At 39.7% G+C, this 12,138-nt stretch overlaps 1 protein-coding gene across 4 annotated transcripts in view; it reads right to left on the reverse strand.

The window, feature by feature from the left end:
- Nucleotides 1–34: 34 nt before the first annotated feature.
- The window catches only part of LOC128673047 (uncharacterized protein), a 55,503-nt gene continuing 43,399 nt past the window's right edge, over nt 35–12,138 (reverse strand). For all 4 annotated transcript variants that reach the window (XM_064436202.1, XM_053750641.1, XM_053750640.1 and 1 more), the window contains 3 exons: nt 4,889–5,104; nt 4,210–4,385; nt 35–3,667 (listed from right to left, as the gene is read on the reverse strand). In XM_064436202.1, coding sequence (XP_064292272.1) covers nt 3,453–3,667; nt 4,210–4,385; nt 4,889–5,104 — 607 coding nt within the window. In that variant the 3' untranslated portion in view covers nt 35–3,452. The remainder of the gene's footprint in view (nt 3,668–4,209; nt 4,386–4,888; nt 5,105–12,138) is intronic.

Consider the following 12,138-nt stretch of genomic DNA (forward strand, 5'->3'; position numbering starts at 1 on the left):
TAGTATTTGTAGGCATGAAATAATAACAACGAACTCGGAGATTATAAGTACATTTATTACATTTTCATAATTGCAGATTAACTTAGTAGAATACAACATATTTTTATTTATTCAAATACATGATAAATTATGTAAATACCTGCAATAGTTGCAAATATGTCATAAAACTTTAAAATTAGTGGAATGATCGGCTTAATCATTAAATGCCTTATTGATTTGCCTAGATACAAAGATACTAGATTTTGACCCGGCGATCAAAATTTGAAACAAAAAGTAATTTTAACGTGACATTTTCTTGTTAAATTTATTCCACAGCAGCGCTATTCGTTCTTTACGGAATTCTGTATTCTTGTCAATCTGTATTCAGTACTGTGTGTAGTGTTTGCCAAGTTTTAATTATGAGGATTGTCCTCATATAAATGTAACAAAAGCGTACGAAACGATAAGTTTCAATTAATCAGTTGTCATGACGACATATACAAATCAACACTTCGCCGAACTTTGGCAGATGCATCATACGTTGCTGGTTTTTCCTTGTGGTAAATAAAAGCACTCATACAAACTAAGCAATGTACTTGCATTTGCGTTGTCATCTGTCTGAATTTGGCGTAACACGACTGTGACAGTAGATTTTCAAAGTAGGCATTTATCAATGAAGCTGAAAGTAGCTTGAAAAAACTTACCTTTAGTAAGGTACGGCTGCAACTCGCGCACATGACATTTTTCATTAATATATTATTTTGGATACTTAAATAAGATGTTTGATTTACTTATTTCATTTTGATGCAAGTACGTGTTTGTATTGAATGACTCAAATTACAGCCAATTTATAGTTTCTTTATTTAATACCAATTTACAAAAAATGCAAACAAAAATAAATCAATGAAATACTTGAACCTAGAGTTCAACAGATGATCGGCTGAACATACATTCAAAACTGCTGATGATGATGATGATGATAATATCTATGAAGATATTATATGGTTTCGGATTGAACACATCTTACACTTGAAACAGTCTTATTTAAAATGTCTATAATAAAACACTTGCTAAATATTATCATCTCACCTAAAATGATTTGGATAAATAAATAATGTCATTAAGTGTAAAGAGGTATTGATATTTAATAAAACTGTAACGGACGATGCGTTACGAAGTAGGGTTCATAATCATTAGACATAGTTTAAAATATATTTGATAAGACGAATAACAACGGAGGTAAAAAAAATAAAAACTTTATAATCAGCGTGCGGCGTCACATCTGAACGGTTTAAATAATCAGAATGTATTCGTTAGCTATTTTTTATATTTTTAAGTACATTATTACTAAACATTACATATTTTAAGAGTATGATATAAAGGTATAAAACTCTGAATATGAAAACTGTGACATTCATTTACAGTGCATATAAGTACAGGTATATATATATATATATATATATATATATATATATATATATAACAAAGTTCAAAAAGAATTACAAAAAATATTTTCGATGTGAATATTATTTGCACATATTACTATTCTATACATAATACTGAATGCCGCTTATCTATTCCTTTCGTTTATAATTATAAATACTCGAAATTCGTTCTACATTCAAAATTTTCACATAAAACGATTTCGTCCTATTGTTTTGTTGATCCAAATAACGTAGCAAATGTTTGATAGCCAGTGAGATAATTAAAATATTTGACAATAATACAACTACCGTTGTTATTACATGGAACATACGAGTAGTTATGAAATTTCAATAAATCCAATCCAATCTATGTAAGTACAAATCGATCTTTTTCATAATTTGATCTAATTCTTACAATTTCACAAAATAAATTATTAAATAAATTAAACGAGGTAGTAGAGTATCTTGGCATTCTATTCATTGTCTAGTATTTAAATAATATCGCGAAATTAATATAAATACAAAAATCCATAATGTTAAAATTTAAAAACACACCTATCTAATTTTTTTTAGATAACTTACCGAAATATTACTTACACACTTAGAAAAAATTGTAATATTTAGAGCCCAAACAGTACAATATAGATAGAACATTCGTAACTTATTCTTATACGTATTCACTCATAAATAATATAATTTTAAATAAGGAATCTCTTCGTAAAATAAAATAAATTTTCACTTGTTCCGAGTATATAATTTTGGCAACCAGGTTCATACATACATAAGTAAGTACTTATTAAATAATTTATATACGATAACTAAGTATAAGTTATATGTCCCATCAGAGTGAGAGATTAATAACTTTTGCACCCGCATATTTGGACGTTTTTTAGGAATAATTGGGAGTATTTTTTTTCATATCAACATATATCGTGACTCTCTTCCTTGGTCTATGTATTGTATATTTCAAAAAAGATAATCTATTTTCTATCTGCCCCTTCACGTTATTCCTCACACACATATGTAAATCTAACGACCCACTCTATCTTTCAGAGTTGATTTTGGCACGATTTTCATGTGTGTGCGCATGTTAGGTTTTTGGTCGTGTGCACATTAATTCTTATCTTACATACTATAAAACAAAGTCTTTTGCCGCGTCTGTCTGTTCCCGATAAATTCAAATACTAGTGCACGGGTTTTCATGCGGTTTTCACCAATAGATAATGTGATACATGAGGAAGGTTTAAGTTAGGTTTAGGATAATTTATTATTATAATAGCGAGCGCGTCCGAGCGAAGCCGGGATGAGCCGCTAGTATCAGATAAATAAGTATACTCGAGTGTGAGTATACTCGACGGATCTTTAGAAGAAATAATCATTAAATTAGTCGGGTCATTAGCTTTTAAATATTATGCTAACAGGTTCACAGGTCACTAAAAATACCAGATTGAATATCGTTGTACGGTAACGTCGTTGATGTAGGTACGCCTCACTAAACACTATTTTAGTGAATCATATCTTAATCCAATTAAGTGAGGTCATGCTTGCTTAACATTTAACTTGATCAACGGTATAACTTTGAAGAAAGGGACAGACTGTTGTTGCTCTCACATGTGTTGTGCGTTTAATTAAATAGTAGTATTTTACGAGAGTGAGAATTTACTTGCAGGAATGATATAAATGCCAGACCCTTTCTTTAATTGACCGAACCGTGCATCAACAATTAAAGTTTGTCTCTAAGCCCAAAACTGAACAACTTTCGCTCTTAGGCAAATATATCTATTATGATTTGGGCCATAGCTAGTATATAGCTTTGAGAAAAATGCCCGTAAAAGTCCAGCTTCCAAATAAATAGTTCTACTTTGACTTATTTGCGTATTAAGGAAAATGCTGAAATTTTGGATTCACCTCGGTACATATCAGTTTTTGCCTAGTAACATACTTTAAATCCTTATATTTTACGATTTCAGAGCTCGGACAATCAAAGACACGTATTTATATATTTTAATTGGCTGAAACTCGAAACGTCAGAACTTGACAAGTGACATCTCACGTGGCGCCATCTTTTGGCGTGAAAACGTAGACGGAGTCGTCGAGCCAGTAGTAGGCCTGCGCGAAGTCTCCCTCACATAGATACGGCGCGCGCGACCACGAGGAAAGGGCGAAGCCTGACTCGTCCATGAAGGAAACAAATGAGCTGAGTTGTTCTTCAAAACTGGCGCCCTGGATGGGCAGCCGCTCTTCTGGTTTGTGGTCTGCTGTCACTGAAAATATAAATAAGGAAGTCGTTTACACGGACATAATCATCTCCATCAATGAGTCACTTGTTAAAGTTTAAGACGATGGGTGAAACTTCGTATATCGCTTTGGTTTCTTGTGAATATTCGACTTGGGACGCAGTGAACCCATGATTTTTACTGGACGGATTTTAATGAAATTCGATATGAGATTCGGTGAAAATTTTGGAATTATTGCTTATTTATATTCTGATAATCCCACTCGAGAAGAATACATTTTTATTAGAATTGTAGTGTGTAGTGTAAGTGTATGTGTTTCGTAAGCTGAACTTCAATAAAAAACAGTCTACTTTCAACGCTTGTTTAATTACCACGTCTGCTCTCCTCATGGCGACCTTGCCAGGATCCAGCAGACTAGTTTTTATTGAAGTTCAGCTTACGAAACACACTTATACTACACTACAGTATTGTGTAGAGCTAACAGCGACCATAAGTTCAAACATTTTCCGCGTTCGGTTCTGCATAGTTCTTGACTTGCTGCAAATATCAAGGGAATTAGACCTTATTACCTTCAACGTAGGGCTTATACGGGAGCACCAGAGCTAAGAGCAGCACTCCGCCCGGCGCAAGCGCTTTCCGCGCTTGGTTCAGCATAGTCTTGGGCTTGCTGCAGCGGTCTAGAAGGTTCAGCATGCACACGCAGTCAAATTGCTGCGTTTGCCACCAGTCGTCGGTATCGAGCAGTCTGGTTCAGATTTTTTAGTTTCTTATTAATCCCCACATTTTATAAAACAGTCCTCTGTTGCGTCTGTCTGTCTGTTTGCGGTAAACTCGAAAACTACTACACGGATTTTTACCAATAGATAGTCGGATTCTTTACGAAGCGTTAGGCGTATATTATGCCCCCAGATGTTTTTACCCGAGCGAAGCAGGGACGAGGCGCTAGTTTATTACAAAACTCATGGCGGCGACGGCGGAGTAGCATTGTCATTTTGTCACCGTTCATAATTATAGTTTCCTCAACATTATGATACAATAACAAGAAATAGCAATAAAAGCACTGCAGAATATAGTAGAATAGTTGTTCGCCGCAGTGCCTTATTATTAGTTAATTAATATCATACAAGTATTCTTTTCTAATCTAATTGGTATTTAGGTAGTTTAGATAAATTCAAATGAGCGTCTTACTACGTCATTTTAGAAATTTAGTTCAAGAGCTGTGTTCAAGAGGAATCATACAATACTTACGTATAACCCTTACTGGCCAGCGCTTTCCTCATACTCGCGGATATTTCAGTGGCATATTTCTCCGAGTAGAGGTTCGCGAATCTCCGGCTGACTTCGCCGTCACCCGCGCCGACATCGACGACGGCCAAAGAGCCGCTGCCTGACCTCCTGGCGGCCTGCAGCATCAGCCGCGCCTGCGCCTGCGACAGCACGAACATTGAGCCGCGACCCAGCCATCTGGAATAATAAATTCAGTCTTTGTAAGTAATATGTAATAATCAATATGTAAGAAGGACAGTATTTTTTCGACTTTCAAGTTTTGAAAGAATTAACGGAACTTTTTTTATCATGTACCTTTTGTATTTAGATGGCGTTTCAAAGACTTTGCTGTCGCCGTGGTCGCAACCAGATTGGAGTATTTGCGATGTGCTGTTGTGGTGAAGGACAGTTTCTCAATAATCATACTACCTACACTTTTTATAAAGGTCCGTATCAGTCCCGTTATATCTATGAAATGTATGTAAGAAAGTACGTAGTAGTATAAAGGGAAAAGATATAGCTATTCGTTGGGTTACCAAAAAAAAACATTAATATATATATAGGTAATCTGTATATTGGGAGACAACTTTTTGAATTACTTCAAAAAGTTGCTTAATGGTGGATGGATGAATTTAATGAAGGTTCCATTTTAATGTAATGTAATTTTAATGTAATCTACAAATACCTGTTCAATCCATAGAAAGCCACATGCACGAGTATGACGCATTTTTTATATTATTATAAGAAAATTACAGAGTGTTCGTATAAACGACCGGGGTGTGATTATTTCACCGTCGTTAAGTGCGCTTGCACTGAGTTACAGTCTAGCTCAACATACCCATTAATTTTCTAATCTTAGTTAATTGTCGAAATAACAAAGTTCGCTCGGGGTTCTAATTTAGTAAACTTTCTCCGAACGATTTTGTAAGCTAGAGCAAAAATTATCCACTACCGTTGGCTGTGTGGTGGTCGTTGGAGGTGGTTCGCACCGAGCGGGCCACAATTATGGTAGATAAAACACAAAGCACTGGCAATGGCAGGACGGGTAGCGGCAAATTGTGTGCGCGGGAAGACCGCGAGCGACGTCTTCATCGAGCCCCGGGCCAGCGGCGAAAGTGGATAATCACTAGCGAATCCCGCTCTCATTAGCTGACCCAGCGACGTTGCGATCGATACAAATTCGTCTTCGCCGAGTAAAGGGATAATCGTCGCAAGAGCCTGCTCTGTTATTAGCCGTAGTACCATATATCACGTGTTGCATTATCCGCAGCCTCCGGCGTCCGCGCCGCAATTACCGCAGCGCAAACGACTCTGCTACAATGCCCTATTAGGATAGCCTTATAGGCACGAGTTCGAGTTCAGTTTGGTCGCGGGAACAGTGTATCTATAAGTTATACCAAAATGTCTCAGTCTCAGGCAATAATTGTCACGGGAGTGTCATTATCAGCCGGGGATATCGGTGGTGGCGGTGGTGTCGCAGCTCGTTTGCGGCGCGGCGCGGATTGATTGCTTTATTGTGAGCGGGTGTGGCGGAGACGCGCGATACATGATACATGAAGCGCGGCGAGCGCCGCTAATGAGCTCGCCACCGCGTAATTGTCACCGCTCTCTACTCCTCGCCGCGACTCATGCCCGCTCTTGGAATTCCGCCGCATTCCGAGTAGCGACGGGAACGCGATTCACTCACCCCGCAAAAAACGGGAATATGACGATGTTTACTCTGTTGCCCGACGAACATGATGGATTTATTATCAACATAACCAGTTTAAACTGGCATTGTGAACGATTCTTTCCTTTATTACGACAGCTCAAAAACCGTTTGAATGCCTTTTGCAGATTTTGTAAGGTTGTCGATTGTAAAAGATGCATTTTGGGCCATTACTTTAAATTGTATTTTTAATGCATATTGTTTACAAACTGACAGTTCATTGCAGAAAGCTGTCAGAGTACATATTGTTGAGATTTTCTCAGACGAACGAGATGATGATCTCAGGATCGTTAGAATGAAGGTATTTTCAATTTATCCTCCTAACAGATGTCAGCTCACAGGCATGAGAAGCAGAAAACTTGTCAGGTGGTACTGTCATTTGAATTTTCCAACTGAACGGAAGTTTATTTATGAATCACAACTGAGCGTCTCACATTCAGTTAAGAGGACAATTCAAGTTATTCGCGTTCTTTTGTCTTGTAAGAAACATAAAACGAATATTATTTTCAAAAAATATGGTAGTTTTTTCGCAATTTTGAATTTCTTTGTGGCATGTGCGTTTCAGGTTACATAGCGCAAATGTAAAGGATTCTATATGGGAGGACGGAGGATACGCTCGGTCGCGCGACTTAGAAATTGTACGGCAAGGGGTGACGTGTAAATCGAGAGCTGTAGGTGGATAGGCGGGCTCGTATCTATTTCAATAGAATGCGGTGGCTTGCAACAAGGAATCCGATGCGGTTATCGACGGAGGTGAGAGATGTGTCGCCGGACAGAGGCGCGGGTCGCGCGGCGCGCGGGGGGTATGCTCGTATCGCGATTGCATCGGAGAGCAAACAAGCGGGCGAGGCGGGGGTGTCGCGCCCGCCGGCCCGCCGCTCAAATCATATTACCCCCGGCCTCACACTCTCGCGGCACACACGTCATTTGAGTGCGTCGCTATGGCGACGGCCCGGGCCGTGCATGATATTAGTACGTGTGCGGCTCATCTCCGGCCGTTTAAACTTAACGCGCCGCCGCCTCGCGCGGGAAATTAAAACCGGCTGCGGACCGGAAGGCGCGCGACCCTCCGCCCGCCGGCCACCGGTCCGGCGCGCCGTGCCTCCCCATCTACTATGATCATTGCTCTCCCTCATAATGATGTTTGTTTTCATAACCCAGAACCAATTAATTTCTTTAAAAGCTGAAGTTAGGTTCTTGATCTATAATAATATCCTAAATATAGCACTTACACTGTTTATATTATAGGAATCGAAAGACACAATATATGAAATAGTAATAAGTAACAATTTCGATCAACATATAGTATGTCAATGAGTAACACTAGCAATTTCTGTTACCAATGTTGAACTTGACATTGAATGCAGTAAGAAAGGATCGTTCTAGAGCGTGCGGTAACGAGCACTAGGTATATAAATCTGGAGAAACTAAAAATATTTGAAAAGAAAGGAAGTGATCTAATTTCTATAAACCATGATGATCAACATTTTGGAAAGTCCAGAAAGAAAAAAAATCATAAAAACTGTAGTATCAATAACGAATAACGCTTTCTTTATTTACATATCTGCCAAGTATGCATAAAATATTATCGCTTTATCGTTAGAGCAGTTTGGGAATTCAACTAAGTAATACTAAAAAAAGAAGACGTACCTAACCAAAACAGTTAAACAAAAGGAAAGGTCCCTATTTATTTACGAAAATAAACAAGGCACTAGGTATTACACAAACGCTCGGTGGCTGTAGGAAGCGCCTCCCCATATGTAGATACCTACACATTTGCTTTGCTCAAAGACATTGTCGCTTTCAGGCACCTCATTAGAGCGCGTCCCATGTGAGCCTACCTCCCCCTCCACGGCTCCTCGCCGCCCCCCCCAACACCCCCACGAGGCGAGCAATTCTTTCTCGAAGCTCGCAAACTCCGCTGGATAATTACACTTGGATACGAAAAGGTTCAGCCTTTGTCTACCATATATTGGAATTTAATTGTAACTAATGCAAGTTATGTGATTGTTAGGTTTTTTTTATTCAGTTCAGATTCTGTTGACATATAAATCTATCTTAGGTTTTCAAGTGCCAATGGAATGGAGTTACAACATAAAAATAGATTTAACGCGGTATGGAGGAGAACGTGATGGGCTGAAATTTTTATTAGTGGATCATAGGAGCATCAGCACCTGACATAATTCGGCTTGGATCCCGGTGACGACACATACATAGTCCGTAATAAAATATTCGTGAATGGCGTATAATCGAACGTCACGACTACGCGCGTGTCATAAGTAACCCCGAGCACTCGGCGACCATAAACTATAAAAAACGATCATAGTAAAATGTATAAACAATGAGAGCACGGCTAAAACGTTTTAGTGTTAAGAGTGAGCCCATAAACCGTTGACACGCACCCGTAAAATATTAACGATACCTACAAGAAAAATGACGACTATCAGTGTACGTACCGATTTTCGGTCGCGGGGACGCTACAAATAATGGCGGGACTGAATTTATACGCGGACCCGAATTGCCCCGATTGAATATTTTACCAGGCCACGAATACGTCCGACGATATTTTTCTATTTCACCGCCCATTTTTACTATCAATTGCTTAGTTTCCCCTTTAATATTATTCGATCACGCCGCGCTCGCTCCGGCCTCGCTCGCGAAGAAAAAGAAAACATTTGAATAACAAACGCAGCAATCAATTATACAGGCTGTTTGGAAGCTTTGCTTAGTCTAGCTCTAAAGCGTGCATACTGTCAGATATTTATGAACTCGCGAGATGCAAAGCTGTCGATAAAACTACTAGGTAGAATGTATTTTTCAAGCTTTTAAGCTCGGTTGGCTTAGGCATTTCATTTCAAAGCCAAATTGTGAAATGTGCCATTTTAAAATATTGTTGTATTCACAATACATGATTCCCTGCTGGAGAGTTGAAAGCTTCCTTTTCCCGCCAGAAAGTACTTAATTGGTTCATTTAAATTTAATGTATTAATTGTTATTTTGTATAAATCAACACAAACAGCAGCCATCTAGGTACATACATAACCAGTAGTAGAGATTCGAGTATTTAGTAGGTATATGAGTAAGTAAGTGAAGTCTATAAACTGCTGACGGTTATGTTTAGCGTTTTGGAAACACAATAACCTTTAAAAGGTGTAAAGGCGTGGGCTCAATTCGAGTTCCAGTCAGAGTTTAAAATAACTTCTCGCAGGCGAATGGTTTATTGCTTATTGAGTAGCTCTGACGAAACGCGCCTCCGACGATAAAATTCGCTTCGAGTGGATTCTCAGTCAATATCAGAATATACGCAGCGACATTGAAATTATCGCGAGGTGGGAGGCGCGCGCCGCAGCCGACTCGGACGGAACTAAAACAAAATGAGGCGCGTTTGAAACAATGAACATTGTCGCGGAGTCGCAGCGGTGGCGTGCGCGGGCGCAGGCGCGCATCGGCCGGTGGAACGCGCGCACGCCGCGCGGACGCGAGTTCGTTAGCGGGTGGCGCGCCATTGGCCGCCTCTCTGTGGGCGGGGCGCGCGACAAACTGCGCACACGCAAATAGCGCACCCGCACACAAATTAAAACAATAAAATGAAAGTAATAAAACAAAGTGAGCACTGAAGAGCATCCACTATCGAGAGGTTTAATGGCCGAGCGGAGGCGGCAGCACTCAGATTTATTGAATGAGTTTAACCAAAACATTTGCACTGCCTTCCAATCAATTTCTCATATCGCGCTATAACATTTTATTCGGAGAAACAGTCATATTTATCCATGTTAATTTCCAGAGTTTTAAAAGTAGTGTCATTTATTTGCCTATCCTATATTCTTTTAGTTTATGGTATCTTACGACTTGAATTATCGTTTGGATGTAGACAGCAAATCAACTTTCAACTCTCAGCATATTTGATACCACAAACTTATTTCTTATTTGTGGAAAACGGTCAGGAAAGGCCTTTAAAAAAGTTTACATCAGGATATCTAACATCACACTAACACGATGTCCAGTGCAGCTCGCATCGAGCTCTTAGGTTTGCTTATGAAACTCCTGGCCGGTCCAGGTCGTAACGAATGTCGTCTCATTTACTAATGTGTCACATGCAGGCGGCGTTGTTTCTCCAGTTGGGAGGCAGGGGTGCGAGGGGTGGAGGCCGGGGGTGGGGGGCGACGGAGATGACCAATGGCGTCGCGCACCCCCGTCTCGGACGGTGCACCGTTAATTACGACGTCGCTTGAAATCTGAGCGAGATATTACAATTCATTCCCCCCCTTTGGGTATATAACTATGTATTTGAATGAGGGAGGAAAGCGATGTTTGCTATGTAATGGCGCGATTTATATACAAGTCATAAGTACTTAGATAAAGATTAAGTATGTAATTTTCAGGGATTATTAATTGTACTGACGCAAGATGATTAAGAAATGGAACATTAGCATGTATTAGTAAAAGAAATATAAAACCACTTGACATTGTCACGGTGATTGATAGAAATTATTTACAAAAAACTTTACAGCAGCAACATTGAGTGCATTTTTTGTGATTGTGAGATTTCCGGACATTTCTCAGATTTACTGACAACTTTCTATAAACACAGATAACAGGTGTATTATCATAGTACAGGTACGCTAACAGCGTATTATGTTAGAAAGCTGATTGATGAAAGATGATTAAAGAGAAAATGATTACACTAATTCTGAATTCTAAATAAATGTTCTACAAGTAACTATCTACAGGCTATAATCCTGCTAACGACGTAAAAATAAATTTTCAAAAGACTACTGAATATCTTCCGTAAAATAATGAGAACGTTGTCAAGAGCCTTTCTTTTTATGGGAGTGAAGAGACCTTGTTGGTCGGCGCTAGCTAGTTAGGCGAAGGCAAACATTTTACTTTTGAGCGTGATTGCGAAAAGGCCCATGATTACTTGCGCGTAGTTAGCGGAGGCTTCATTAGAGCCGAGGGCAGGGTTGGCGGGAGGCAGGGAGCTCATCTCGATGGGTGCATCGGCTGCGCGCGCAAACAAATTAAAACGTAAGACGCGCCCTAATCAATAGCCGACTCCGCCGCGAAGCCGAATTAACTCGGCCGAATGAAAAAAATGAACAAAATTATATTCGCGCGAGACCTCAGGGCCCCGCTCCCCGCGGCCCCGTCCCCTCGTCCGCCGCGCCCGGAGGAAATTGCTTTTCTTTCAGTGGGCGCGCACACACGCCCGCCCGCGACGTGAGCGCGAGAGGGTTAGCGCCGACACACACAATATTATAATTTACGTTTGCTCGTATATCGAGGTGTAAGTAGGTACTTTACCTGGGCGTTTCGCGCCTGTTCAACCCCCGCTCGGCTCACGCTAAATCTGAGCTTTATACGTTCACTTGACGCGACGAGAGCAATATTAGTTTCCAGCCAACTTCTTCCCTACTACAATATTTATTAACGCTCTACGAGGTCCATATATATTTTTTCCATTTTCCCCCTTTTAAAAGCAAATGTTGATACTGTAATTTCATTCGTTTGTCATATAGCCGCC

The sequence above is a fragment of the Plodia interpunctella genome, chromosome 10 (assembly GCF_027563975.2).
Source record: "Plodia interpunctella isolate USDA-ARS_2022_Savannah chromosome 10, ilPloInte3.2, whole genome shotgun sequence".
Lineage (NCBI taxonomy): Eukaryota > Metazoa > Arthropoda > Insecta > Lepidoptera > Pyralidae > Plodia > Plodia interpunctella.